Source organism: Canis lupus, chromosome X, assembly GCF_011100685.1.
Source record: "Canis lupus familiaris isolate Mischka breed German Shepherd chromosome X, alternate assembly UU_Cfam_GSD_1.0, whole genome shotgun sequence".
Classification (NCBI taxonomy): Eukaryota; Metazoa; Chordata; class Mammalia; order Carnivora; family Canidae; genus Canis; species Canis lupus.
The window spans coordinates 58,490,742-58,518,005 of NC_049260.1; the positions used below are offsets into that span (position 1 = coordinate 58,490,742).

The window sequence follows — 27,264 nt, forward strand, 5'->3', positions numbered from 1 at the left end:
AATATTTACTAACACTGTAATGTTTCTAAACATGAAAGTAAAAGCTGTAACAACTTCTTAATACACATGATAGCTCTAATTCTTGCACAAGGGAAACCAGTTTGCTGAAATGGTGATGTAAATATTCCCTGACAATGATCCTATTAATGGGATGATGCTCACATGCTTTTAAAAAGGTACTAAATAGATTACTTACTTTAATTCGAGTGTCTACCTTGAGTAGAGTAAACAAGGTGTTCATATCTATGAGTGCTTGTCTAGTTTCTCTATACACAGTTCCCAGAAAGTTAAGGGGTAATGAAAGTTGAAAAAGCAGTCCATTCACCATTACTAGATCTCCAACGGTAAGGGTACCTTAATATGTAGTTGGCAGAAGGGAAAAAAGGTATTTTAGATGTTATATACTTTCCCAGCTTAAGACAGAGGAGTTTATAGTCTATTAGTCTGGAATATGCTACAAAATGCAAATAACCAGCAACTCTTAAGGCCTACTCAAATTTCAAGGCATTTTAATTCATGATTTAGGAATATAGGGAACTTGATATAAGTGGAATGGGAACTGTTCACCCATATACTATATATATATATAGGATCATACTATACTACATACATATATACTATATACATATACATAATGGTCTAAGTGAAGATAGAAATGGATGGCTAAAAATCTTTCACTTCTTCATAAGACACTGGCAAATTTCTTTGTAATGTGAAATAGAAACTTTTTTAAAGTATATATTAAAAAAATGGAGAAAATGGATATCATGAATGGGAATGATAAACCACGTATTAAGGTCACAGTAAATGAATAAATCCTGAGTGGGTAGGTTACAGAAAAGAGGCAGAGACATTATTTACTTTTGAAATGTTCTGCAAATGAATCTTCCTAGATTAAAATGTAAATAGTAATTATAAAAAAAGTATGTTTGCATTTTGGTCCTTTGGACTAAACACTAAATTAATTACATTGCTTTCCAGGTCTACAAGTGAAATTAGAAATATTAGATGCTAAAAAAAAGAAGTTACTCCTGAAAGAGTCAGTATGTAGCCCCACAAAATGTATAAATAGTAGTCCTAATTAATTAGTTAACTAGTGCTAAACTTGTAGTATCAAACAAAAATAAGTTAAACATCATACAATTAAGAAAACACATTCTCGTACAAAAAGAAAAGTTAGAGGATCTTAAAGCATCTTACTGAATATATTTTGTAACTAAGACTAATATATACATTCCTTTCATTAATCTTTATTTATAAAGATTAAGTGAAACATCTATAAACGTGAAAATTGCAGATCCATTACCTGCTACAATGCCCTGACTGGCGAGCACCATAATAGCCGTTAAACCAACACTGAAAATAGCACTTTGACCAAAGTTCAACATAGCCAGAGTAGAGGTACTTTTCAATGAAGCAGTCTCATATGTCTTCAGAAATCTATCATATCTTTGTGCTTCATAGTTTTCATTATTAAAATACTACAAAATATATAAAAATTACATACAAGTACAATTAGAATTTATTCTCTTAAGTGATTAGTATCTTTTTCATCTGATTTTATGTTATGCATACAACTCTATACTGTATACTCCATTTAAAAAACTGACTTTCAATACATTGGACTATGGTACTCCTATACTTTTCCATAATGAACTGTATTTCGAAAAGTCCATAAAATTCATCTCATTTTGATGAATGCCTGGTTAATTAATTAATTTATTTATATTTTTTTTGCCTGGTTAATTTAAATCCAGATCTAAAAAAGCTGTTAAGGGGGATGCCTGACTGGCTTAGTTGGTGAACAGACGACTCTTGATTTCAAGGTTTTAAATTCAAGCCTCTACACTGGATGTAGAGATTACTTAAAAAAAAAATCTTAAAAAAACAAAAGCTGTTAAAGGCACTTCTTTCACAAAGCCTTTCCCTGATCCCCCGAGACTGAACTGACAGATCTCACTGTCCCGACTACATTATGCCTTCTTGTATAGTCACCTGCATACTTAAATTCTCCCAGTTTATGGAGTTAATTCTGGGAGGGCAAGGATTAAATATTAATAGTTTTTTATCACCCTTCCCCATCACAAGACTTAGTGTAGTGCTTTGGATACAAAAGGCATTCAGTAATACTTGTTAAATGAAAAATGAACACATAAATGAGCACTATGCTAGGTACACTGAGGGACAGAGTCAAGAACTTACATGTCAGTTTGTTTAGCTTAGTGTTTATTCTAAATCAAGGTGCTAATTCAGAAGGTAAAAGTCTGATGCTGCCATACAAAAATGGAGGTAGAAAGGACAATTTCCAAATAAAGAAAAATAATAAAGCACAATTAATCTATCACACCTAAAGGTCCTATCCTAATCTGAAGCTCTAACTTAACAGCACTTATTCAATTAAATGGCAGAACAAATCTTTGTGTGATGTGAAAGGCAGAGGAAAGCATAATTAAACATATTACCTTCACAGTTTCATAATTCAGCAGTGAGTCTATGGCAGCGTTACCTGCATCATTATCCGCTTTGTTCATTTCTATTCTAAATCTAGTTCTGTAAGACAAAGATTCGCATAGACATGAAATTTTTGCTATGAAAGCATAACTAATTTCTGAACCTTGACTGGCTCCTGGGAAATACTTTACCTCCACCGTGTAACAGCAACTGTGAATGCTGTGTATGCACCAAGTGTCCCAAGGGTTACCAAAGCAAACTGGGCACCACATCTATAATACTGGAGAAGGCAAAATGCAGAAATGATAAAGTCATTGTTCTTGCGAAACAGTTTACAATATACAACAGCAAGTATCAGTCAAAAGATTTTAATAAAAATATGTTGATGGGAAGTTGTATAAATAAATAAATAATTATGTGAGTAATCAAATACCTTAGAAAAGCTACATTAGGTAGCAAGGGAAGAAAGCCAAACTACATTTGCCACATTGATACTACTGTTTAATGTGACAAAAATAATGCAATAAGCCTTAAGAGAGATAAAGAGTATATATACACTTTTAATTACAAAGTATGAAATTGTAATAAATGGTAAATAAAAATCTAGATAATCTGAGCATACCAGTCCAAAGTCATATACAAATATCTCTACTAACAAAAAAATTACAAGCACTAGTTAAATGACTGATCTATACATAGAACCAACCAACTCTTTACAATAACAAGATTTTGGACAGTCTCTTGAAGTTTATGGCAAAATAATTAAGTGAACTGAATAACCCTTCTGATACCACAGAATTTTGCTTTCAAACCATGAGCATTCAATAGCACAAGAGCTTCAAGTACTAAATAACTACTCATGAGAATGTAAGATAAAAGCCTGTTATGAAAAATGTATTACTTACCAAAATACCACTGACAAGAGTCACCTCAAACATGATGGGAAGAAGATTAAATACTAAAGCACTCAGGACAAAACTGATACCCCTTGTCCCTCTGTCAATAGCCTTTGATAAAGCTCCTGTCTGTCTACTCAGGTGGAAAGCCAGATCCAGGTTGTGAAGATGGAGAAAGACATTTCTGGCTATTCTTCGGATTGAATTTTGTGCTACCTTGCCAAATACTGCATTTCGAACTTCATTAAAAAAGGCAGCTCCAGCTCTTGATACACCATCTAGCAATACATTCGAAAGAAAAAAAAATGGGTTGTAAAAACATTAGAATCATAGGAGGGTAAAATGATAAGTATATAGTAAGAAAGTGTATATACATTAAATGAATACATCACAAAAAACTTACATTAAAATAAACCTAGAAAGAATCTAGCCTAATGAGTACCAATCTTTCCACCACTATGGATCCTTTTCAGTGTTATTTTCCTCTATAAATTCCAGATGTTGAAAGATTTTTTTCCAACTAAATATTTTTAGTAAATAGTAGCCCATATGGCCTTACTGTGGACAAATGTACCATATGTCTGTAGTTTTTTTTTTTAAATCTCCTTTAACTCCCCAAAATAACAAATGATAAAAATCAAGATCCTGAAAAATCAAGGGCCTTGACTAAAGAATACTCCTATTCAAGTCTCCTGAGTCTCAATAAAGTGTCCTTTCTAATGCATGAGGGAACAAAGCAACATGTGCTGTTCTTTATAAATGGTATATTTGTGTCATGGCTATTGAATATAATTTAATAAGGCATTAATGTACATATATCATTATTTAGCTATTTATTAAATAATTAACAACAACAGCAAGAAAAAACTAGAATTACTGAAAAGGTTATCTTATAAAGAGACTATTAAAAGTTATATTATTATGAATTTAATGTCTTATTTCATATTAGTTTTTCTAGAACTTGAAAAATGAGGCTATTACAGAATTTTTAAAAAGTAGATCATAAAAATCTTTAAATATTACATATCAAAACTCTCACATAAAATGATAGACACTGAAAATGCTACGTTGTGTTTGTGATGAAAAGGTCATCTCAAATATGATGAAACCTTCTTGAAGAAAGTCAACACCTGTAGACAGATAAAAGAATCACACATACAGCCAATCAGAACTGCCGTTGCCATGGTTGCAACTGTATTTGGTGCATCACTTAGGTTCAGCATGTTTCCTGACATCTGGTTGAGGCTGTCTACAGCATATTTAAACATGAAGGGAACCACAATATTCATGGCCTAAAAATATAAAAGCAGTAATTATCCATCATATACAAAATATTTTCTAAAAGTACAAATATTTACCTTAAATTAGTATTTATGGTAATGTTTAGATATTAATCATTTACTAGTACTGAAATGATTTTCCCAGTTTATAAAGATAAAATCTTCGGCTTTGGAGAGCTGTCATTTCAGGATTCCTACCTCACACTGACTGCCATGTTAATATTCATTTACAAGCTACACGCATTAGTCAAATGCTCATGCCTCCATGAAATAATCCCCGATTATCCACTCAAAATGCTCTCTCCATTATCTGAAATCCTACAGAGCTTATGGCACCTTAAGGCAAACTGCCTTATTGTTATTTATGTATATATATATTTTTTCTTTCTTACTAGATCTTTAATGGTCTATATCATATTCCTTTTTTTGTCCTACTCTTGTTGAGTGCTACTATGCTTTGTATATAGTTGGTATTCAATCAAATATATAAAATTATTTGTCCACCAAAATAATGGTAAAACTAAAATTATTTAGCAAAAAAGTATCTCAAAAGTGGATTAATTCCAAGTATCTGTGGCTGAGTCACCAATGGGAAAAAAACAACAACGTAACACTGGTAGATCTATTTGTCCCACAAAAATCTTCCTTTGGTCAGAGAAGTGGTGAAGAAATGAGTAAAACAGGTGAAGGGGATTAAGAGGTACAAACTTCCAGTTATAAAATAAAAAAAGTTGTGGAGATGAAACGTACAGCATAAGAAATATAGTCAATAACATTGTAGTAATGTTATATGGTGACTACATTTATTGTGGTAAGCACTGAGTAATGTGCAGAATTGTTGGATCACTTTGTTATATGCCTGTAACTAATACTGACATTATATGTCAACTATAATTCAATAACATAAATTTAAAAAGATTCCTGGGATCCCTGGGTGGCACAGCGGTTTGGCGCGGGCCTTTGGCCCAGGGCGCGATCCTGGAGACCCGGGATCAAATCCCACGTCGGGCTCCCGGTGCATGGAGCCTGCTTCTCCCTCTGCCTATGTCTCTGCCTCTCTCTCTCTCTCTCTCTCTCTCTCTCTGTGACTATCATAAATAAATAAAAATTTAAAAAATAAAAATAAAAAAAATAAAAATAAAAAGATTCCTTTGCTCCAACACTAAACAAAACCCTCTAAATACCAAACTAAGCTTTCAAAAACCAACCTATTTCTCCGTGAGAATATACCAAAAAGTATGAAAATTATGGGTATACTGCTTTCATGTATTCAAGGCAAATATTCATTCACTCATATGTCATATTTTCTGCAAGGTTACAGTATCAAAAACACCAACTATCATTTAAGAACAGAAAACTGATTAGACTGCCAAAGCTTTGAAGAAATTAATTTCAGGGACGCCAAATGGCTCAGCGGTTGAGCATCTGCCTTCGGCTCAGGGCTTGATCCTGGGGTCGGGAATTGAGTCCTGAATCCGGCTCCTTGCAGGGAGCCTGCTTCTCTCTCTTCCTATGTCTCTGCCTCTCTCTGTGTGTCTCTCACGAATAAATAACCAAAATCTTTAAAAAAAAAGATTTAATTTCATATACATTAATAACATATGAAAGCAATTTTTAAAAAGATATTTATATTTATTTCCGAGAGAGAGAGAGAGCACACAAGCAAGAGCAGCGTGTGTGTGTGTGTGGGGGGGGGGGGGGGTTGGGAGGGGAAAGCAGAGCATGGACTCCCAAAGCGAGGCTTGATCCTGGGATCCTGAGATCATGACCTGAGCCGAAGGCAGCGGCTTAACCAACTTAGCAACCCAGGCGCCCTGAAAGCAATTCTATAAGGCTTAACAAAAACAATGAAATTCCAGCTCTTATTAAAGTCTCATTATTATATCATTCATCCTTGTTAAACATAAAAAATATTGTCAACAAGCCTAAGTTCAGCTGAAAACTGATAGGAGCTAGGTAAATCTTCCGAATCAAGATTTCAAAGTAAAGTATACAAGTGTCCTAACAACTAAGCAGGTTCAACAATATCATTAAAATACACAGCAGATGTTGGAATACTTCTAAGAATATAACAGTATGGGATAAACTGCTCAAAATTTTTTCTAACTTTTAAAATATAATCTAAAAGAAAAGCAGGTTTCAAGTATGATAAATTTCACAATTCTGATTTTCATATAATCATATAACCTCAAGCTCTTGTTTCTCCTTGAAATGCCCTGCCTGCCTGATTTACCTTTCTATTTCTCCATTTTCTAAAACCCACTCTGAATACCATTCCTATTATGAAAACTGAAGCCCATTTGGCACTTTCCATTTTCCAACTCCTCTTTTTTTTATAGTTTATATCTTATTATTTGTCTTTTTACTATATATTTATTTGCTTTCTAGGTGTAATGTGCATGGATATACTGGCTTCTCAACCTCAGTTCACAAACCTTTCATGGCAAAACAAACATTTCGTGAACAGCTACCGGACTCATGTATGGTGCTAGGTACCTTTTGCAAAGGAGAGAGCTGAATGAAATAACAATTCTATTAAATGGATAACCCTATAATTGAGTAAACTCAGGTTCCATGAGGTTTAATGACTTGTCTGGTAAGCAGCAGAGCTAGGATTAAAATCTAAGACTGATTTGAAATTCATAATTTTTTCTAGTATACCATAGCCATATTAGCAGCTCATAAAGCAAGGGGCCATATTATTATTCTTCATTTGCACCCTAAAATAGATGCCTTCAAACCTGCTGTTGAAAGCAGATATAAAGTATGGCACAAGTAATTTAAATAAATTTGAGCAGATTCCTGGGTTTCTGTAAAATAAGACCACATCCTCACTTGCCTTCTTTTTTTTCCCCTCACTTGTCTTCTAATACAATTTCCTGAGTGAGAGAAAAAGTGATAGGTACAGCTAGCATGCAATTCTTTTAACTTACAGCCTATTATATCTTTGCCACAGCCAGAGTGAGTAGTGACTGAAACTAAATTATCACCAAGAAAAGTTGTGTAATTTTACTTTCTTGAAAATGTGTTTATGTTTGGTCAAATTTGGGAGCATAGTTGTAAATGTGTAAAGAATGTGAATATTATCTGTCTTGTATTTTTACTGACAGAAAAAAAGGCAGTTAGCACAGTGCTAAGAACATATACTACCACTAATAATAATTGGTGATTACTTCCAGTTTCCCCAAATAAATAATTTTTAAAGGAAAGAAATAAAAAAACATAAATGAAATAGAAAGGAGTATATTATGCATAGATGTTTTTATTAGTACATGTGTGTTGGCTGCACTGGCCTTGTGGTATTTTGAGCGTGGGGGGTGGCAAATATTGGTTTTCCATAATATTCTGCTTTCATGATAACTACACTTAAACCACCTCAGAGGAATATGAATTTTTTAAAAACGTTTTCTTTTGAAATAATTGTAGATCCAGAAATTGCAAAAGTAGTACAAAGAGACTTATAACCTTTCACTCAGTATCTCCTAATGATGACATCTTACATAGCTATAGTTCAATATCAAGACCAAAAATGTATATTGGCACATTACTATTAACTAGATTACAGAACCCATTCAGTTTTTTACCATTTTTAAATGTATATTCATGTATGTATGGTTTATATATGTTGCCTACATGGTCCTAATGCTATCTTACCCCATCTTCAGATCCATGTAACCATCACCACAATCGAGATACAGAACTATTCCATCACAACAAAAGAAATCTCTTGTGCTACTTCTTTATATTCACTCCCATCCCACCTGGCCCCACAATATCAATCTCTGTCCTGTGGCAACCACTAATCTCTATAGTTCAGTCATTTTGAGAATATTATATATATAGAATCATATAGTTTGTAATCTTTTGAGATTGACCCTTTTTATTCCACTCTGCACGATGCCCCTGAGGTTCATCAAGGATGATGAATGTATCAATAGCTCATTTTTTAAAAGATTTATTTATTTATTTATTTATTTATTTATTTATTTATTTATTTATGAGAAAGAGAGGGAAAGCATGCACATGTGTGGAGGGGAGGGACAGAGGAAGAGGGAGAGAGAGTCTTAAGCAGACTCTGCACTGAGTATGGAGCCCAACATGGGGCTCAATCTCACGACCCTGATATCATAACCTGAGCTGAAACCAAGAGTCTAATGCTTAACACCAACTGCACTACCCAGGTACCCCTCATTAGCTTATTTTTATAGTTAAGTACTATTCCATAGATGTACCAAGTTTATTCAACCATTCATCCCTGAAGGACATTTTGGTTGTTTGTAGTTTTGGAATACAAATAAAAAGATGCTGTGGAAATTTTCATACAAGTGTTCATAAGTTTTCAATTCTCTGGGATAAATGCCCAAGAGTAATTGGTAAATCATATGGTGAGTCTATACTGAACTTTTTTAGGAAACTGCCATACTCTTTCTGAGTGGCTGTACCATTTTACATTCCCACCACCGGTAAAGTACGAGTGATCCAATTCCTCCACATCCTCACCAACATTTTATATCATCACTATTTTTTATTTTGAAACTTTTTTTTAAGTAAGCTCCACGCTGGCGCCCAATGTGGGGCCTAAATGCATGACCCTGAGACCAAGAGTCAGACATTCAACCAACTGAACCACCTAGGCACCCCTTTATTTTGAAACTATTTTAATAAGCATATAGTATTATCTTATGGTTTTGTGTTTCCCTAACAGAAATGATGTTGAACATCTTTTTGTAGTCTGATTTTCCACCCTTATATTCTCTTTGATAAAATATCTGTTTACATCTTTTGTAAATTTTATAACTGGACTGTTTTGGGATGGTTTTTGTTTTTGTTTTTTTGCTATTAAGAGTTCTAGATATTTTTTCTAGATATAGAGGCCTTTGTTGGGTATGTAGTTTGCAAACATTTTCTCCTAGTGTGTAGCTTTGCTTTTCATCCTGCTGAAGAGCCTAAACTCCTACCCCACCCTAGTAGCCATCAGGAGTCCTTTCCTTTCAGAGTCAATGGAGGCCAACATGAGAACCTGGACTTTCAATCCCACCTGAAGTAATGAGGCAGCAACCCATCCCTATTGGAGCAGTATCACAGGAGGCCTGCTAAGTAATAGACTTTTTAAAAAGCCAGTCTCATAGAATATCCAAAATATCCAGGTTTCAATAAAGTAAAAAAAATCACTCATTATACCAAGGACTACTAAGATATCAACTGGAAATAAAAGAATACAATCAATAGACACAAATGTTAGAACTACCTGATGAGGATTTCAGAATAGCCATCATGAAAGTGCTTCAAGGAGCATTTATGAACATGCTTCAAACAACAAAAAATAGAATGTCTCAGCAGAAAAATACAGGACATAAAGAAGAACCAAATGAAAAATCTGGAAACAAAAAATATAATGACTAATTAAAAAAAATCTGAATGTATGGGTTTCATGGCAGAATAGAGAGAACAAAGGAAAGAATCAGTCAACTTGAAAACAGAACAAGAAAATTTATTGCATATGAACAAGAGAGAGAAAACACTGAAAAGGGAGGGAGAGGGTACAAGACTCTAGGGTCTATGGGACTATAAAAAAGATCTATCACTCCTCTTTATAGTCTCAGAAGATTAGGAGAGAAAGTGTGAGGCTGAAAAAAGTATTCAAAGAAATAATGACTAAAAATTCCCCAAATATGGCAAAAGACATAAACTCACAGATTCAAGAGGCTGAGCAACCCCCTGAATAGGGAAAACCAAAGAAACTCACACCAAGACACATTATCATTAAAATTCCAAAAGCTAAAGACAAATTTAAAACCTTTAAGAGCAGCTAGAAAGAAAGACTACATACAATATATGTAAGGGGAAAAACAATTTGAAGAAACCAGATTTCCAAGGAGGCCAGCAGGAAGTGGCATATTTTTCAAGCGATAAAAGAACTGTCAACTTAGAATCCGGTAATCAGCAAAATTAGCCTTCAAGAATGAAAGGAGTATCAAGATGTTCTCAGGAAAAATAAATCACTAGCAGACCTCCTCTAAAAGAACTGCTAAAGGACTCTTCATACACATGGGAAATGGAAGCAGAAGGAAACTTGGAACATCGGGAATGAAGGAAAAGCAACAGAAATAGTAAATATCTGTGCAAATATAGTAGCCTATTCTCTTAAGTTCTTTAAAATATGTTTGACGGACAAAAGCAAAAGTTAAATAATTGACTAATGGGGTTTTCAATGTATACAGATGTAATACATAAGATAATCGGTAAACATAAAGGGAGAGAGTAAAGGGACTTAAAAGGTAGTAAGGTTTTTATATTCCACTTTACATGGTAAAATATTCATTTTAAGTAAGCTATGAAAAGTTTAGTATCAATATTCTAATTCCTAGAGCAACTACAAAAAAATTGTATGAATAAATACACTGAAAGGCACAATAGATAAAATGGGATAGAAAAACATGTTTAAGTAACACAAAAGATGGCAGCAAAGGTGTAAGAGAGTAACAAAAGAAAGGAAACTGGCATAACAAATAATAGTAGACCAAACTCCAAATATATCAATAATTATCAATAAAATTATCAATAAATTATAATGACCAACATAAATAATTATTAATGTATCAATATACTGGCAATGAATAACTGGAAACCAATATTTTTAAAAATTACAATACCCCTCCCCCCTCAAATAAATTCTTAAGTATAAACCTAATGCAGGATTTCTCAACCTTCAGCACTATAGACATTCTGGGTTAGATCATTCTTTCTTAAGGGAAGAGATAATCTGTGCTCTTTAGGATGTTTACCAGTATCCCTAAAGTCTACCTACTACATGCACCCTCATCCCAAACTGTGACCATCAAAAAAGTCTCCAGATAGTGCCAAATGTCCCCTAAAAGGCAAAATCACCCCTGACTGGAAACCAGTAGTCTAATTGTACATGTTCAGTGTCTGTATGCTGAAAGCTATGAATGCAGATGAAATAAATCAAAGAAGATCTATGTAAATGGAGAAATATTCTATGTGCACTGACTGGAACACTCAGTATAGTAGGGATGTCAATTTTCCCTCATTGGTCTAGGGATTTAATAAAAATCCATTTAAAAATCCTGTATGGGGGCAGCCTAGGTGGCTCAGTGGTTTAGTACCACCTTCAGCCCAGGGCCTGATCCTGGAGACCTGGGATCAAGTCCCATGTCAGGCTCCCTACATGGAGCCTGCTTCTCCCTCTGCCTGTGTCTCTGCCTGCGCCTCTCATGAATAAATAAATAAAACCTTTTAAAAAACAAAAAATAAAAATCCCGTATGGTTTCTTTGTAGCTATAGACAAGATTATTTTAAAATTATATGGGCAGAGGAAGAAACTAGAATAGCCAAAAAAATTTTTTAAAGGAAAAACACTGGAAGAATCACACCACCTATCTTTATGTCTTACTTTAAAGCTACAATGATAAAATCAATGTGGTACTGATGAATGGAGAGACACGTATGTATAGATCAATGGATAAGCGCACACACACACACACACACACACACACACACACACACACTATGGTAGGGAGAATAATGGCTCCCTAAAATCTCCATGTACTAATGTAATTATCTCCAGAACCTATGAAGATGATATCTTACATAGCAACACAAACTTTGCATGTGATTAAAGAATATGAGCTGGGGAGAGTATCCTGAATTACCTGGGGGGTCCAAGTATAGTAAAAAAGGGTCCTTATAAGAAGGAGGCAGGGGCAGGTCAAAGTCAAGAGAAAAGATAGGACTACACAGACCAAAAGAGTCAGAGTCAGAGATTGAAGATGCTGCTGGCTTTAAGATGGAGGAAGGGGCCATAAGTCAAGGAATGCAGATAGAAAAGGCAAGGAAATAGATTCTCCCCAACGAGCCTCTAGAGGGAATATAGGCTTGACAAATGCTTTTATTCTGACCCAGGAAACCTAATTTGGGACTTCCAACCTTATAAAATAATACATATGTGTTGTTTTAGGCCCTCAAGTGTCAAGTTTTTATAGCAGCAATAGGATACAAAGGAAATTCAACTGGCAGAGGATAGCCTCCATGTAGGAACAATTGGACAAAACAATGAACTTTCAACTAAACTGGATACAAGAATTAACTCAAAATGGAACATAAACATAAATGTAAAAGGTAAACATATAACTTTTAGGAGAAAACTCAGATGAAAGTTGTAATGACCTTGAGTTGAACAATTCTTAGACACAAGAACTAAACACAATCCATAAATGAAAAAAAATGATAAACTGGAACCTATCAAAATTTAAAACTCTTGTTCTATATAAAACACTATTAAGGACATTGTTTTAAAAGCTACAGATGGGAGAAAATATTTGCAAATTATACCTGAGGAAAGTCTCATATCCAGAATTTATAAATAACTCACTAAAGAATAAAAATAGTCTAAATACAAACAGACAAAACACTTGAACAGACACTTTACCAAAGCAGATATATGGCTGGCAAGTAAGCACATGCATATTCAACACCATCAGCCATTAGGAAAATATATATTGAAACCACAAGACACCACTAAATGCCTGACAATATCATTTGTGGGGAAAGAAGTGAAGCAACTGGAACTCTCATACGCTGCTGGCAGGAAGTTAAAAATAGCCATTCTGGAAAATAGTTTGGTAGTTTCTTATAGAGTTAAACATACAGCAACCATGACCCAAAAATTCCACTCCTAGATTTTTGTCCCAGAGAAATGAAAACCCAGGTTCACACAAAAGACCATATCTAAATGTTTATAGTCCCTCTAGTTATAATTGCCAAAAGGTGGAAAGAAAGTAAATGTTCACCAGTGGATATATAAACAAAGTATAGTACACCCATACCATGAACTACACCTCAGCAATAAAAAGAAAAATGAACTATTGATATACTCAATGATTTGGATGAAAGACAAAGGCATATGATTGTATTTATATGGTATACTCAAAATGACAAAACTATAATGATACAGGACAAATCAACAGTATCCAGTACTTAGGAGTCTGAAGAGGATATATTCACAAAGGGGTTACACAAAGATTTTTGGGGTGGTAGCACTTTTCTATATCCTCTGACTGTGGCAGTAGTTACATGAATATATCCATGTGTTAAAAACCATAAAGGAGTGCACTTTACTGCAGTGTATATTAAAGGTAAAATTTAAAAAATAAAGCCAGTGTCTTTTGACCTGGCTCCCTAGAGGCTTGTGAGTTCTAAAAATAAGGCTAGATGCTAATTTATTTCAATCAAAATTGACTCAATATGGAGTTTAATCCCTCTGTTGTTTTCTAAAAATTGAGAAACTGTTTTTACTGAATTATAATCATGTGACAAAAGTTATGCTCAATCTCTAATTGCAATGTGCCCATTTATTTACCATTAATTTAAGTTCAGGAGAAATAAAAGGACCCTTTGCAACGACGTGGACAGAACTAGAGGATATTATGCTAAGTGAAATAAGTTTATCAGAGAAACACAATTCTCATATGATTTGACTCATATGTAGAATTTAAGAAACAAAACAATTATAGAAGAAGAAAAAATAAAATAAGACAAAATCAGAGAGGGAGACAAACCATAAGAGACTCTTAATCATAGGAAACAGGGTCTCTGGAGGGGAGCAGGCTGGGGGGACAGGGTAACTGGGTGAAGAACATTAAGGATGGCATATGGTGTAACGAGCTCTGAGTGTTATATAAAACTGATGAATTGGGAGATTTGCAAAGATGGTGGAAAACTAGGGGTTCTCAACTCACCTGGTCCCACCAACTTACCTAGATAACTTTCAAATCATCCTGAACACCTATGCGTTCGACCTCAGATTTAAAGAGAGAACTGCCGGAATGTTATAGAGACAAGGGTTTTTGCTTCTAGCAAGGTAGGAAGGTGGAAAAAAATAAAATAAAAAAGAATCAAGTGGGGGAGGGGCACCAAGAGGAGTCAGGCTATAAAGCCAGGCAAAGCAGGAACTTTAAAAATTCACACCGGATTCTTCCCAGGCGGATAAGTGCTTAGCAGGGAACTCGGGCAGAATCACAGTAGGGACAGTGAAGCCTCCAGCTTCCCAGAATCACTAATAGAGGAAGTGCGCAGAGGTGGGGGAGTGCACCATAGACTGTGAGCCAGTCTCAAAGGGCTGGAGCCTAGTGCACCCGGCGAGCCATCTGGGAGAAGCCTGTCAGTCAGACAGGCAGCTCTGGACTGAAGTGTTTGTGCCCTGCTGCATTCGGGAGCTGGATGCCCCAGGAGTGCAATTCCAGCAGCACAGGGCCCCGGATCCCAGGGCGCTGAGCAGACATAGCCCAAGATCCTGCACTCCCCCGGGACAGGTGGGAGCAGGTTGGGCACAGGAAACTGAGAACTCTCCAGCTGCTGGGCGCCCCACAAGCTATGCTGATCAGCGCACCTGTGCCAGCCCCAGGAGGATCTAGGCCAGTGTGGACTGGGAGACTGCATTAGTTACTAGTGGGAAGCTGACTCCAGAGCTAGAAATCTGGCCACCTCAATTGTTGTTTTCCCCCCTTGTTTCACCAAGAGAGAGGCGGGTGCCAGGGAACAGAGGCCTGACAGGAAAAACAGCTCCCATGGAGCCCTGCACCCAGCAGAGGGGTCATCTCTGCCCAGGCACTGACACCTGAGAAACAGCACAAAAGACCCCTCCCCAAGAAGGCCAGCTGGAAGGATAGGGTAAAAGCAAGTTCTTGACCAAGTAGCACTGGAAAGCTCCAGGGAAAGTGGAGGGATTTATAGTATATAGAATTAGAGGAAAAAATTATTGGAAAAAAAATTTCCAATATTTTTTCCCACCTTTACTATAATATTTTACCATCTTTTAATTTTTAAGTTTCCTCCTTTTTGACTTTCATATTTCTACAATTATAGGTCTTACATATGGTTTCCACTTCTAGACTCCCTTCAACATAATTTAATTTTGATAGATATACGAGATATGTTTTTTTTGTTTTGTGTTTTTAATTTTTTCTGCCTCATTTTGATCACAATGTTGGAAGTTAATACCTTTTAAAATATAACCAGCATGCACCCGGAACCACGTGGTATACCCTGTTGGTTGATTCTGTGAGATGATATTCTCTCTTCATTCCCATTCTCCCCCCTTCTTTTATCTTCTACATGTTTTGGTGGTCAGTGTTGGGACTTTCTATAAATATTGCTGGTTTATATACATTTGGGACTGAGCATCTTCTAACATACAGAATTTAATACACTCAGAACCGAGAGGATCACCCTCTAAGACCCCTGAGATAGACAACATTCTCCCTCCACTACAAATTCTTCACCACCACCAACTCCCAGTTCCCCCTTTTGTTTCCTTCTTTTTTCCTCTTTACTTTTGCTTTTTTCTCTTTTTCTTTTTTTTTCATTTACTTTGGGATTCTTTGCCTTTTATTTTTTTACTACTTTGTTCTAAAATTTGTTTTTCAGGGGTGCCTGGGTACGTTTGGCCCAGGGCGTGATCTCGGGTCCTTGGATTGGGTCCCACATCAGGCTCCCTGTGTGGAGCCTGCTTCTCCCTCTGCCTCTCTCTCTCTCTCTGTGTCTCTCATGACTAAATAAATAAATAAAATCTTGAGAAAAAAATTTTGCTTTTCACATTAGTGGTCCTTTTGTTTTATTTTGTTCCCATCTTTTTTTTCCATTTCCTGGTCTCTGGCATTGTCAGAATGACCTAGGGTGAAATTTACTTAAGTCATGGTTGGTATTCTGGACTCAGCCCGCTCATACAGACACTCTGCACCGACCAAAATGACCAGAAGGAAGAACTCACCACAAAAGAAAGAATCAGAAACAGTACTCTCTGACAAAAGGTACGGAATATGGATTACAATTTGATGTCAGAAAGCCAATTCAGAAGTACATTTATAAAGGTACTGGTGGCTCGGGAAAAAGCATAAAGGATTCTAGAGACTTCATGACTGCAGAATTTAGATCTAATGAGGCCGAAATTAAAAATCAATTAAATGAGATGCAATCCAAACTGGAGGTCCTAACTCCTAGAGTTAATGAGGTGGAAGAAAGATTGACACAGAAGACAAGTTGATGGTAAGGGAGGAAGCTGAAGAAAAAAGAGAAAAACAACTAAGAGACCACGAGGAAACAATTAAAAAGATTCATGGAAACTAATGAAAAACAAGATACAACCATTCAAAATCTTTGGAACATAGCAAAAGCAGTCCTAAGAGGGAAATACATTGCAATAAAGCATCTCTCAAAAAATTATAGAAAACTCAAATAAACAAGCTAACCTCGCACCTACAGGAATTGGAGAAAGAACAGCAATAAAACCTAGAACAAGCAGAAGGGAGATAATACAGATTCAAGCAGAACTCAAGGAAATGGAAACCAGAAGAACTGTGGAACAGATAACAAAACCAGGAGTTGGTTCTTTGAAAGAATTAATAAGATAAACCATTAGCCAAACTTATTAAAAAGAAAAAAGACTCAAAATAATAAAATCATGAATTAAAGAGGAGAGGTCACAACCAAAACCAAGGAAATACAAACGATTTAAAAAACGTCTTATGAGGAGCTATACACCAATGAATTAGGCAATTTAGAAGAAAAAGATGCATTTCTGGAAAACCCACAAACTACCAAAACTGGAACAGAAAGAAATAGTAAACCTGAATATGCCAATAACCAGGGAGGAAATTGAAGCAGTCATCAAAAACCTCCCAAGACACAAAAGTCCAGGGCCAGATGGCTTCTCAGGGGAATTCTATCAAACATTTAAAGAGGAAATACTACCTATTTTTATAAAGCTGTTCCAAAAGATAGAAAGGGACAGAATACTTCCCAACTTGTTTTATTTTTTTTAATTATTTATTTATTCATGAGAGACAGAGACAGAGAGACAGACAGAGAGAGAGAGACAGGCAGAGACACAGGCAGAGGGAAAAGCAGGCTCCATGCAGGGAGCCCGACAGGGGACTCGATCCCAGCTCTCCAGGATCACGCCCGGGCTGAAGGCGGAGCTAAACCGCTGAGCCACAGAGGCTGTCCCCCAACTTGTTTTTTGAGGCGAGCATCACCTTAATTCCAAAACCACACAAAGACCTCACCAAAAAGGAGAATTATAGACCAATATCCCTGATGAACACAGATGCAAAAAAATCTCAACAAGACACTAGCCAATAGGAACCAACAATACATTAAGAAGATTATCACCAGGACCAAGTGGGATTTATCCCCAGGATGCAAGGGTGGTTCAACACTCGTAAAACAATCAGCAAGATAGATCACATCAACAAGATAAAAAAGAACCATATGATCCTCTCAATAGATGCAAAGAAAGCATTTGACAAAATACAGCATCCATTCCTGATCAAAACTCTTCAGAGTGTAGGGATAGAGGGAACATTCGTCAACATCTTAAAAGCCATATATGAAAAGGCAATAACACATATCATTCTCAATGGGGAAAAACTGAGAACCTTTCTCCTAAGATCTGGAACACAAGAGGGATGTCCACTCTCACCACTGCTATTCAACATAGTACTAGAAGTCCTAGCCTCAGCAATCAGGCAACAAAAAGAAATAAAAAGCATTCAAATTGCCAAAGAAGAAGTCAAACACGCCCTCTTCCCAGATGACATAATGCTGTACATAGAAAATCCAAAGATCTCCACCCCAAGATTGCTAGAACTCATACAGCAATTCATCAACATGGCAAGATACAAAACCAATGCCCAGAAATCAGTCCCATTCCTATACACTAACAATAACATTGAAGAAAGAGAAATTAAGGAGTCAATCCCATTTACAATGGCACCCAAAAGCATAAGATACCTAGGAATAAACCTAACCAAAGAGGTAAAGTGTCTATATCCTAAAAACTATATAACACTTCTGAAAGAAATTGAGGAAGACACAAAGAGTTGGAAAAATATTCCATGCTCATGGATTGGCAGAATTAATATTGTGAAAATGTCTATGCTACCCAGGGCAACTTACATGTTCAATACAATCCCTCTCAAAATAACATAGACTTTCTTCAGGGAGTTGGAACAAATCATCTTAAGATTTGTGTGGAATCAGAAAAGACCCCAAATAGCCAGGGGACTATTGAAAAAGAAAACCAATGCCCGGGGGCATCACAAGGCCAGATTTCAACTTGTACTACAAACTGTGGTCATCAAGACAGTGTGGTACTGGCATAAAAACAGACACATAGATCAATGGAACAGAATAAAAAACCCAGAAATGGGCCCTCAACTCTATGGTCAACTAATATTCGAAAAAGCAGGAAAGACTATCCATTGGAAAAAGGACAGCCTCTTCAAAAAACGTTGCTGGGAAAATTGGACAGCCACGCGCAGAAGAATGAAACTAGACCATTCTCTTATACCATACACAAAGAAAAACTCAAAATGGATGAAAGATCTACATGTGAGACAAGAATCCATCAAAATCCAAGAGAACACAGGCAACAACAACCTCTTTGAACTTCGCCATGGCAACTTTGTGCAAGATATATCTATGAGAAACTAAAGCAAAAATGAATTGGATTGGCACCTAATCAAGGTAAAGGGCTTCTGCACAGCAAAAGCAACAGTCAGCACAACTAAAAGACAACCTACAGAATGGGAGAAGATATGTGCAAATGACCTATCAGATAAAGGGCTAGTATCCAAGATCTATAAAGAACTTATTAAACTCCACAGCAAAGAAACAAACAATCCAATCATGAAATGGGCAACAGACATGAACAGAAATTTCACCAAAGAAGACATAGACATGGCCCACAAGCACATGAGAAAATGCTCCCTATCACTTGCCATCAGGGAAATACATACGAAATCCGCAATGAGATACCACCTCACATCAGTGAGAATGGTGAAAATTAACAAGACAGGAAATAACAAATGTTGGAGAGAATGTGGAGAAAGGGGAACCCTCTTGCACTGTTGGTGGGAATGTGAAATGGTACAGCCACTCTGGGAAACTGTGTGGAGGTTCCTCAAAGAGTTACAAATAGAGCTACCCAAGACCCAACAGTTGCACTGCTAGGGATTTACCCAAAGATATAGATGCAGTGAAAGGCCGAGACACCTACACCCCAATGTTTATAGCAGCAATGTCCACAATAGCCAAACTGTGGAAGGAGTCTCGGTGTCCATCGACAGATGAATGGATAAAGATGTGGTATAGGTATTCAATGGAATATTACTCAGCCATTAGAAACGACGAATACCCACCACATGCTTCAATGTGGATGGAACTGAAGGGTATTATGCTGAGTTAAATAAGTCAATTGGAGAAGGACAAACATTATATGGTTTCATTCATACGGGGAATATAAAAAATAGTGAAATGGATTATAGGGGAAAGGAGAGAAAATGAGTGAGAAATATTAGTGAGGGTGACAGAACATGAGAGACTCCTAACTCTGGGAAATGAACAAGGGGATAGTGGAAGGGGAGGTTGGTGGGGAGATGGGTTGACTGGGTGACAGGCACTGAGGCTGGCACTTGATGGGATGAGCACTGGGTATTATACTAGATGTTGGAAAACTGAACTCCAATAAAAGAATATACAAAAAATAAAAGGGGATCCCTGGGTGGCTCAGCGGCTTAGTACCTGCCTTTGACCCGGGGTGTAATCCTGGAGACCTGGGATCGAGTCCCACATCGGGCTCCCTGTATGGAGCCTGCCTCTCTCTCTCTCTCTCTCTCTCTCTCTCTCTCATGAATAAATAAATAAAAATCTTTAAAAAAATAAAACCAATAAATCAGCTACCTCTACCTCTGAAACCAGTAATATATTGCATGTTAACTGAATTTAAAGAAAATTTAAAAAACAAAAATTTAAAATTAAAAAAGGGACTTATAATTTGTTTTATTTTGTAGATAAAAAGTTTAAATCAATAAATAATTTTCTAAATTCTTGAATTTTCAGAGAAATTGTATTTGTTTAATTTTAACTTGGAAACACACAAATAGGGACTTTAAAGAATGGACTTAATAAAGAAGTACAATCACCATAAAGGAAAGCCAAAATTATGCTGTATATTTATGATGCCAAATTTACTGGACTCAAATTCTAGGTTTTAAAGTAACTTTTTCCTTCTTGGTCATGATCTATGTCATCTGAGGAACCCATTTCTTCCAGACCTTTTTTATACCTAAATTCCTCAATAATTAATATCTTTTACTGCAGCTTCTGATAATTAAGAACTCTGTAACTAGTGCTGCCAAGAGGGACCCACATATATGAGGGTAAAAGAGAATTTTGTTTGTTTGCCTCTCCAGTCTCAAAAGGATCAGAAGGAGAGAAAGAACATAAGGACAAGAGTACTAAAAAGAGATATGATTAGCAGGGCAAAACAAGTAGAAAAGCAAAGTAGACAACATACTTAGACTATTTGTAAATACCATCTCTTCCAAAAAACAGAGATAGAGGGAAAATTTCTGAACTCATTCTAGGAAACCAGCACCACCTTAACACCCAAACCAGGCAGACATTACAAGAAAGGAAAACTAGACCACTATCTCTTGTGATCATAGATTAAAAAAATTATTCTCACCAAAATATTAGCAAATCAAATTCAATAATGTGTAAAAATAATTATACAACATGACCAAGTGAAATTCATATCTTGTTCAATACTGGAAAATCAATTAATGTAATTCATTACATCAAAATCCTAAAAGGAAAAAATATCATATGATATCAATCAAGGCAAAAAGAAAAGCATTGGACAAAATCCAACACCTATTCATGAGAAAAACTTTCAGCAAACTGGGAATAGAAAGAAACTTCTTCAGTTTGATTAAGGACACCTACAAAAAACCCTATCACTAACAACATACTTAATGATGAGAAACTAGATGCTTTACCCTTAAGTTTGGGAACAAAGCAAAGATGCCCTCTCTTATCACTCTTGTTCAACATGGTACTGGAAGTCCTAGCTAATGTAATAAGAAAAGGAAGTAAAAGGCATACATATTAGGAAAGAGGAAATAAAACCATTTTTGCAGATGATATGATTATCTATGTAGAAAATCCAAAAGAATTGACAAAAACAACAACAAAAAACCCTCCTGAAACTAATAAGCAACTCTAGCAAGGTTGCAGGATATATGGTTAATATACAAAACTAAATTGCTTTCCTATATATCTCCAATGAATAATACATGATTTGAAATAAAAAATCACTTAAATTAGTACCCAAAATGATATAATTAGCTATAAATGTAACAAAACATGTTCAAAATCTGTATAAGGAAAACTACAATACTCTGATGAAGGAAATCAAAAAAGAAATGAATGGATTTCATGTGCATGTGGAGGCCGAGAAAAATTAAGGCTATTCCACTTTAAGTTCAGCATTAGCACAAGTACAGCCATCCCAGGCCCCTGTGAATAAGAGCTGAAATTTACATTACTTCAGTTACAGGAAAAATAAACAGCTTACAGCTTAAAGCCCTAGAAAGCCCTATATTAGAATGAGAACAGAGCCCAAGCCAGTGGCAGGAAGCCCCATATTAGAATGAGAACAGAGCTCAATGCCCTTGAAAGCCCCATATCAGAATGTAAACAGAACTTGAGAAATTCCTCCACCCCTTCTGGAGGTCCCCTAGACCAGCCCATAAAACTCAGCTGAAACCCACCTTGGGGTCCAAGTCCCTGCTCTGCTGTGTAGGGTATATTTGGACCCAAGCTCGAGCTTGTAAATAAGCCCTCGTGTGTTTGCATTGGTGTAGGCTCCTTGGTGGTTTCTCGGATTCGCAATCTTGGGCACAACAGTTCATGCATAGAATGACTCCATATTATCAAGATGTCAGCTGTTCCTAAACTTGATATATTCAATGCAGTCCCAATCAAAATCCCAGCAAGTAATTCGGTAGATATGGACAAAATGATTCTATACTTTATAGAGAAAAATAAAAGACCCAGAATATCCAACACGACATTGGAAAAAAAAAAAAAAAACAAACAATGTCAGAGGGCTGACACTACTTGAATTCAAGACTTACCATAAAGCTACAATAATCAAGACAGTGTGGCACTGGCAGAAGAACAGATAAATAGATCAACAGAATAGAATAGAGAGTCCAGGAACAGACAAATATACATAAATATATTCAACTGATGTTTGACAAAGGAGTAGAGGCAATCCACTGGGGGTAAAATATTCTTTTCAAAAAATTGTGCTAGAATATCTGAATGTGCAAATAAAAAGAATAAAATCCAGACACTGACTTTTCACAAAAATTAACTCCAAATGGATTGTATTCCTAAATGTAAAGCACAAAGCTATAAAACTTGAGGAAGATAACATAAAATCTAGGTGACTTTTGGTTTGGTAATGACATTAGATGTAACACTAAAGGCGCAATCCATGAAACACTGTTAAGTTGGACTACATTAAAATTTAAAATTTTTGTTCTCTGAAAGACACTGTTAAAAGAAGTAATATATAAGCCACATACTGAATGAAAATATTTGCAAAAAATATGATAAAGGACTTGTATCCAAAATATACAAAAAAAACTCTTAAAACTCAGCAATAAGAAAATGAACAATCCAATTTAAAAATGGGCAAAAGACTTAACAATATCTCACCAAGGAAGATATACAGATGATCAGTAAGCATATGAAAACATGCACAATATCATGTCATTAGGCAATATCAAATTAGAAAAAAATGAGATAGCATTATACATCTACTAAAAAGACTAAAATCCAGAACACTGATAACACCAAATACTGACAAGGATGTGGAGCAAGAGAAAGTCTTTCACTGCTGGTGGGAATACAGAATGGGACAGCCACCTTGGAAGACAGTTTGGCAGTTTCTCACATACTAAACATAGTCTTAACATATAATCTAGTAATTGCATTTCTTAGTAATTACCCAAAGGAGTTGAAAACTTATGTCACATGAAATCTTGCACACAAATGTTTATTGCAGCTTTACTTTTTACCAAAATCTGGAAGCAATGAAAAATGTCTTTCAAATGGTGAATGGATAAACACACTATATGGTATATCCATACAATGGAATATTTTTCAGCAATAAAAAGAAATGAACTATCAAGTCATAAGAAAGACATAAATGACTCTGAAATGTATATAATTACGTGAAAGAAGCCAGTCTGTAGAGCTACACACTGTATGATTCCAACTATGTGATATGGAAAAAGGCAAAACAAGAGATAGTAAAATGATCAATGGTTGCCAGGGATTTGGGAGGATGGAGATGAGTAAGTGGAACACACTGGATTTTTAGGGCAAACTCTTCTGTGATACTTTAATGGTGAACACAGGACACTATGCACTTCCCCAAACCCATATAAGTACATAACACAAAGTGTGAATCCTAATGTAAACTATGAAGTTAGCTAATAAGAATACTATATTTTTAAATAATTGGTTCATTGATTGTAACAACTGTACCACATTAATGCAAGATGTTAGTAATAGAAGAAATTGAGTGGGGTTTGGAGGGGATATGCAGGAATTCTCTGCATTTACTGCTCAATTTTTCGATAAGCCTAAAACTTCTATAAAATATAGTCTTTTAATTAAAAAAATATTCCAGGATATAAATCATGCCTCCTATTTAAAGGTTTTAGGTAGCATTGCTTCATTTTAAAAAGTATTTTTCAGAAAATTTTTAAAGAATCGAAGTTAAGCAAAAAGTGCATGAATCTTTTGAAGTTACAAATGTCAAGACACTAGTTACCGGTAAACTCTAGCTCTTCCATGAAGTTTTCCATAAATGCCTAATTGCTGGAATTCCCATATATCTTCATTTGTGACTCCCTTTGGATATTTTTATTATGTTATATATATTTTATCATTATTTGTGTATTTTTCTCCTTCACTACACTACAACTCCAGGAGGGAGGGAGGGCAAGGCCCACATTTTATTCATTTTTGTATTCCTAGCTGCCTAGCACAGTATCTTGTACCTAATAGTCACTCAACAAATGTTGTTTAATACATACTGCTATGATTTGAATGGGTCTCCCAGCCAAATTCACATATTGAATCCTAACCCCCTAGGGTGATGATATTAAAAGTGGGGCCTTTAAGAGGTGATCAGGGCTTTATGAGATTAGTGTCCTTATAAAAAAAGTCCCCAAAGACCCTTCCTACCTCTTATATCATGTAAGTTACAATGAAAAGAGCCATCTATGAACCACCTAGATTATGGTATTTTTTATAGCAGGTAAACAGACTGAGACATATATTATTCCTTACTTTGATATAATAGATGCATTCTTGAAAAAAAAGGATATTAATTAAATTTTGATAAAATATCCTCTCCCTTAAAAATTATTTTATAATTTTAAATAAAGCTCATTTTCATTTCTAACATTCTTGATATATCTTTTATACATGATACTTTAATGTTCTGTGCTCCCAAGTTCTCTGTCAACTAAGTGGTTCCAAAGATGGTGCTGGTTAGAGAATATGAGTAAAATTTTTTATAACATTAAAATAAACACTTATTTTATGAAAACAGAGGATTGTAGTAAATGTGTTTTATATTTTCCTTAAATTCTGGCACAGCTGTACATGATATACTAATGGGTTAAATTAAAAAAAATCCTTGGGATCCCTGGGTGGCGCAGCAGTTTGGCGCCTGCCTTTGGCCCAGGGCGCGATCCTGGAGACCCGGGATCGAATCCCACATCGGGCTCCCGGTGGATGGAGCCTGCTTCTCCCTCTGCCTGTGTCTCTGCCTCTCTCTCTCTCTCTCTGTGTGTGTGTGTGTGTGTGACTATCATAAATAAATTATTTTAAAAAAATTAAAAAAAAAATCCTTGGATCTCAAAATTCCCAGATTAATGATAATATGATACTCCTAGGATATATGTGTGGATGGTAAAAAAAAAAAAAAAAAGGGCACTGCATATGATCTGTAGGTATTTAAGGAATGAAGGCAAATAAGTGTTCTATCTCTCTGCCTGTCTCTATCTCGGTCTCTCTTGGCAGCAGAACCCCTAAAATAGATCTTATATGGGACTCCAATGTATTAAAAATAGAATTTCTGCAACTCTGAAGAAATACCAATCAATACTTCTTGGCCTTCTCTGGGATGCAAGGCATCTTTACATAATAATTTATCTTAAAAATCTTTGCTAGAGACAATGATAGCCTTAAGACCTTCAGAATGAAAAGAGTATGAATAGACAAATCAGTAAGCAGATGGTATGCTGTGGCCCCATAGGTTAAGCATGAAATCCTCTTCTATTTTTCTTCTTCAGACTTGACATTTCTCTTTCTGTCCTTCTTCTCCTCCATGGGTGCTCTGGCCTTACTATGAAACCACCACATGATGCTCAGATGGCTGCGTGGCATTCATTTATAGCTGAGAAGATTCCTGAACCTGGCCCTAAGATTCCCACAAATATGTGGAAGAGGTAGGGAAGATCAGAACATAAAGGGGAATAGAATAGTCCAAAGTGGTTATATGTCAAAGCATGTAATCAGGTTTAAAAAAAAATAGGAAGCCAAGGAATTAAAGGGATAACAATCCATCTTTGCATATCAAGTATAAATCATATCCGCAATACTACCAAAATTAAACAATGACCAGGTTTTAAAGATTGGGAGAGTAATCACTTTTAAACTGAGGACAGTAGAGAAGCTAGAAAAATGACATTAGGAATGGTTAAATGCTACTACTACATATTCCTAAGGTTATTCTATACTCTAGTTCCTATCTAGTGAAAAAGTTAACTGTTTTTCTCTATGTTCTAAAAGTACAAGCGTGTAATCATTATAACATCAGGGAAATTTATTTCTTTTCCTGACTCAAAAGGAAGCAAACATACTTTTTGAGGACTGATTTTTCTATATTTATTTGTTTACTTATAATTAGTTTATATAAGGTTAGTACAGCACTATCCATTAACTGGGTGCTCAGGTTTCTCACTATTTATTGAGAGAAGATTCAAATATTAGTCTTCTAAAAATATTTCAGTCCTTAAGAAACTTACCTTGACCTAGTTTTTATATCCTGACATTGACCTGTCACCAAGCTACACTGTCACCAAGAAATCTATATTTTGAAAAACTGAAATACATTCTAAAAATAAAATCTAATACAAATGTCATTATTTAACACACCTCCCTCTGACTAACCTAATTAGTCATGTTCTAACCTGTTCTCTTCAATTCATAAGTCAGTCCAGAAAACAATCTACCTTAAACTTGTTAGCAAAGTACTTTCATTCAGCTAATAAAGGCCAATTTGGTAATTTGGCCTTGCATAAGAGCTCAGAATAACTTTTATCCTTATGTAATTTGTAGGTAAAAGATGATTCAGCAACCAGTAGTGTGCTAGAAATAGGAGTTAAAAGAATTTCAACATTAGCTACCAAAATTAGATTTGTAATATTATCCTCTCTGTTCAGTTTAAACAAACAGAATAAAGTATGGATTCTTGGTCTGTTGTTTAGTATCTAAATTTAGTCTTCTCCAAGGGCAGGGGTCCCGTTCATTGGGGGAGTACTCAACAGAACCCATAGATGAGAAAGAACAAAAGACAATAAATGGTCAGACTGAATTATTCTAGTTTTACTCTCCAATCACTCCTTTCCTGTTTATTACCCTACAGGAACACAGTTATCATGGGTTCTGTCTATAGTCATCTTCTA

General features: G+C 35.6%; 1 protein-coding gene across 6 annotated transcripts in view; it reads right to left on the reverse strand.

Moving 5' to 3' along the window:
* The window catches only part of ABCB7 (ATP binding cassette subfamily B member 7), a 164,542-nt gene that overhangs the window by 41,886 nt on the left and 95,392 nt on the right, over window positions 1-27,264 (reverse strand). For all 6 annotated transcript variants that reach the window (XM_038587746.1, XM_038587744.1, XM_038587745.1 and 3 more), the window contains 6 exons: window positions 4,507-4,639; window positions 3,357-3,625; window positions 2,643-2,731; window positions 2,463-2,550; window positions 1,307-1,481; window positions 197-354 (listed from right to left, as the gene is read on the reverse strand). In XM_038587746.1, coding sequence (XP_038443674.1) covers window positions 197-354; window positions 1,307-1,481; window positions 2,463-2,550; window positions 2,643-2,731; window positions 3,357-3,625; window positions 4,507-4,639 — 912 coding nt within the window. The remainder of the gene's footprint in view (window positions 1-196; window positions 355-1,306; window positions 1,482-2,462; window positions 2,551-2,642; window positions 2,732-3,356; window positions 3,626-4,506; window positions 4,640-27,264) is intronic.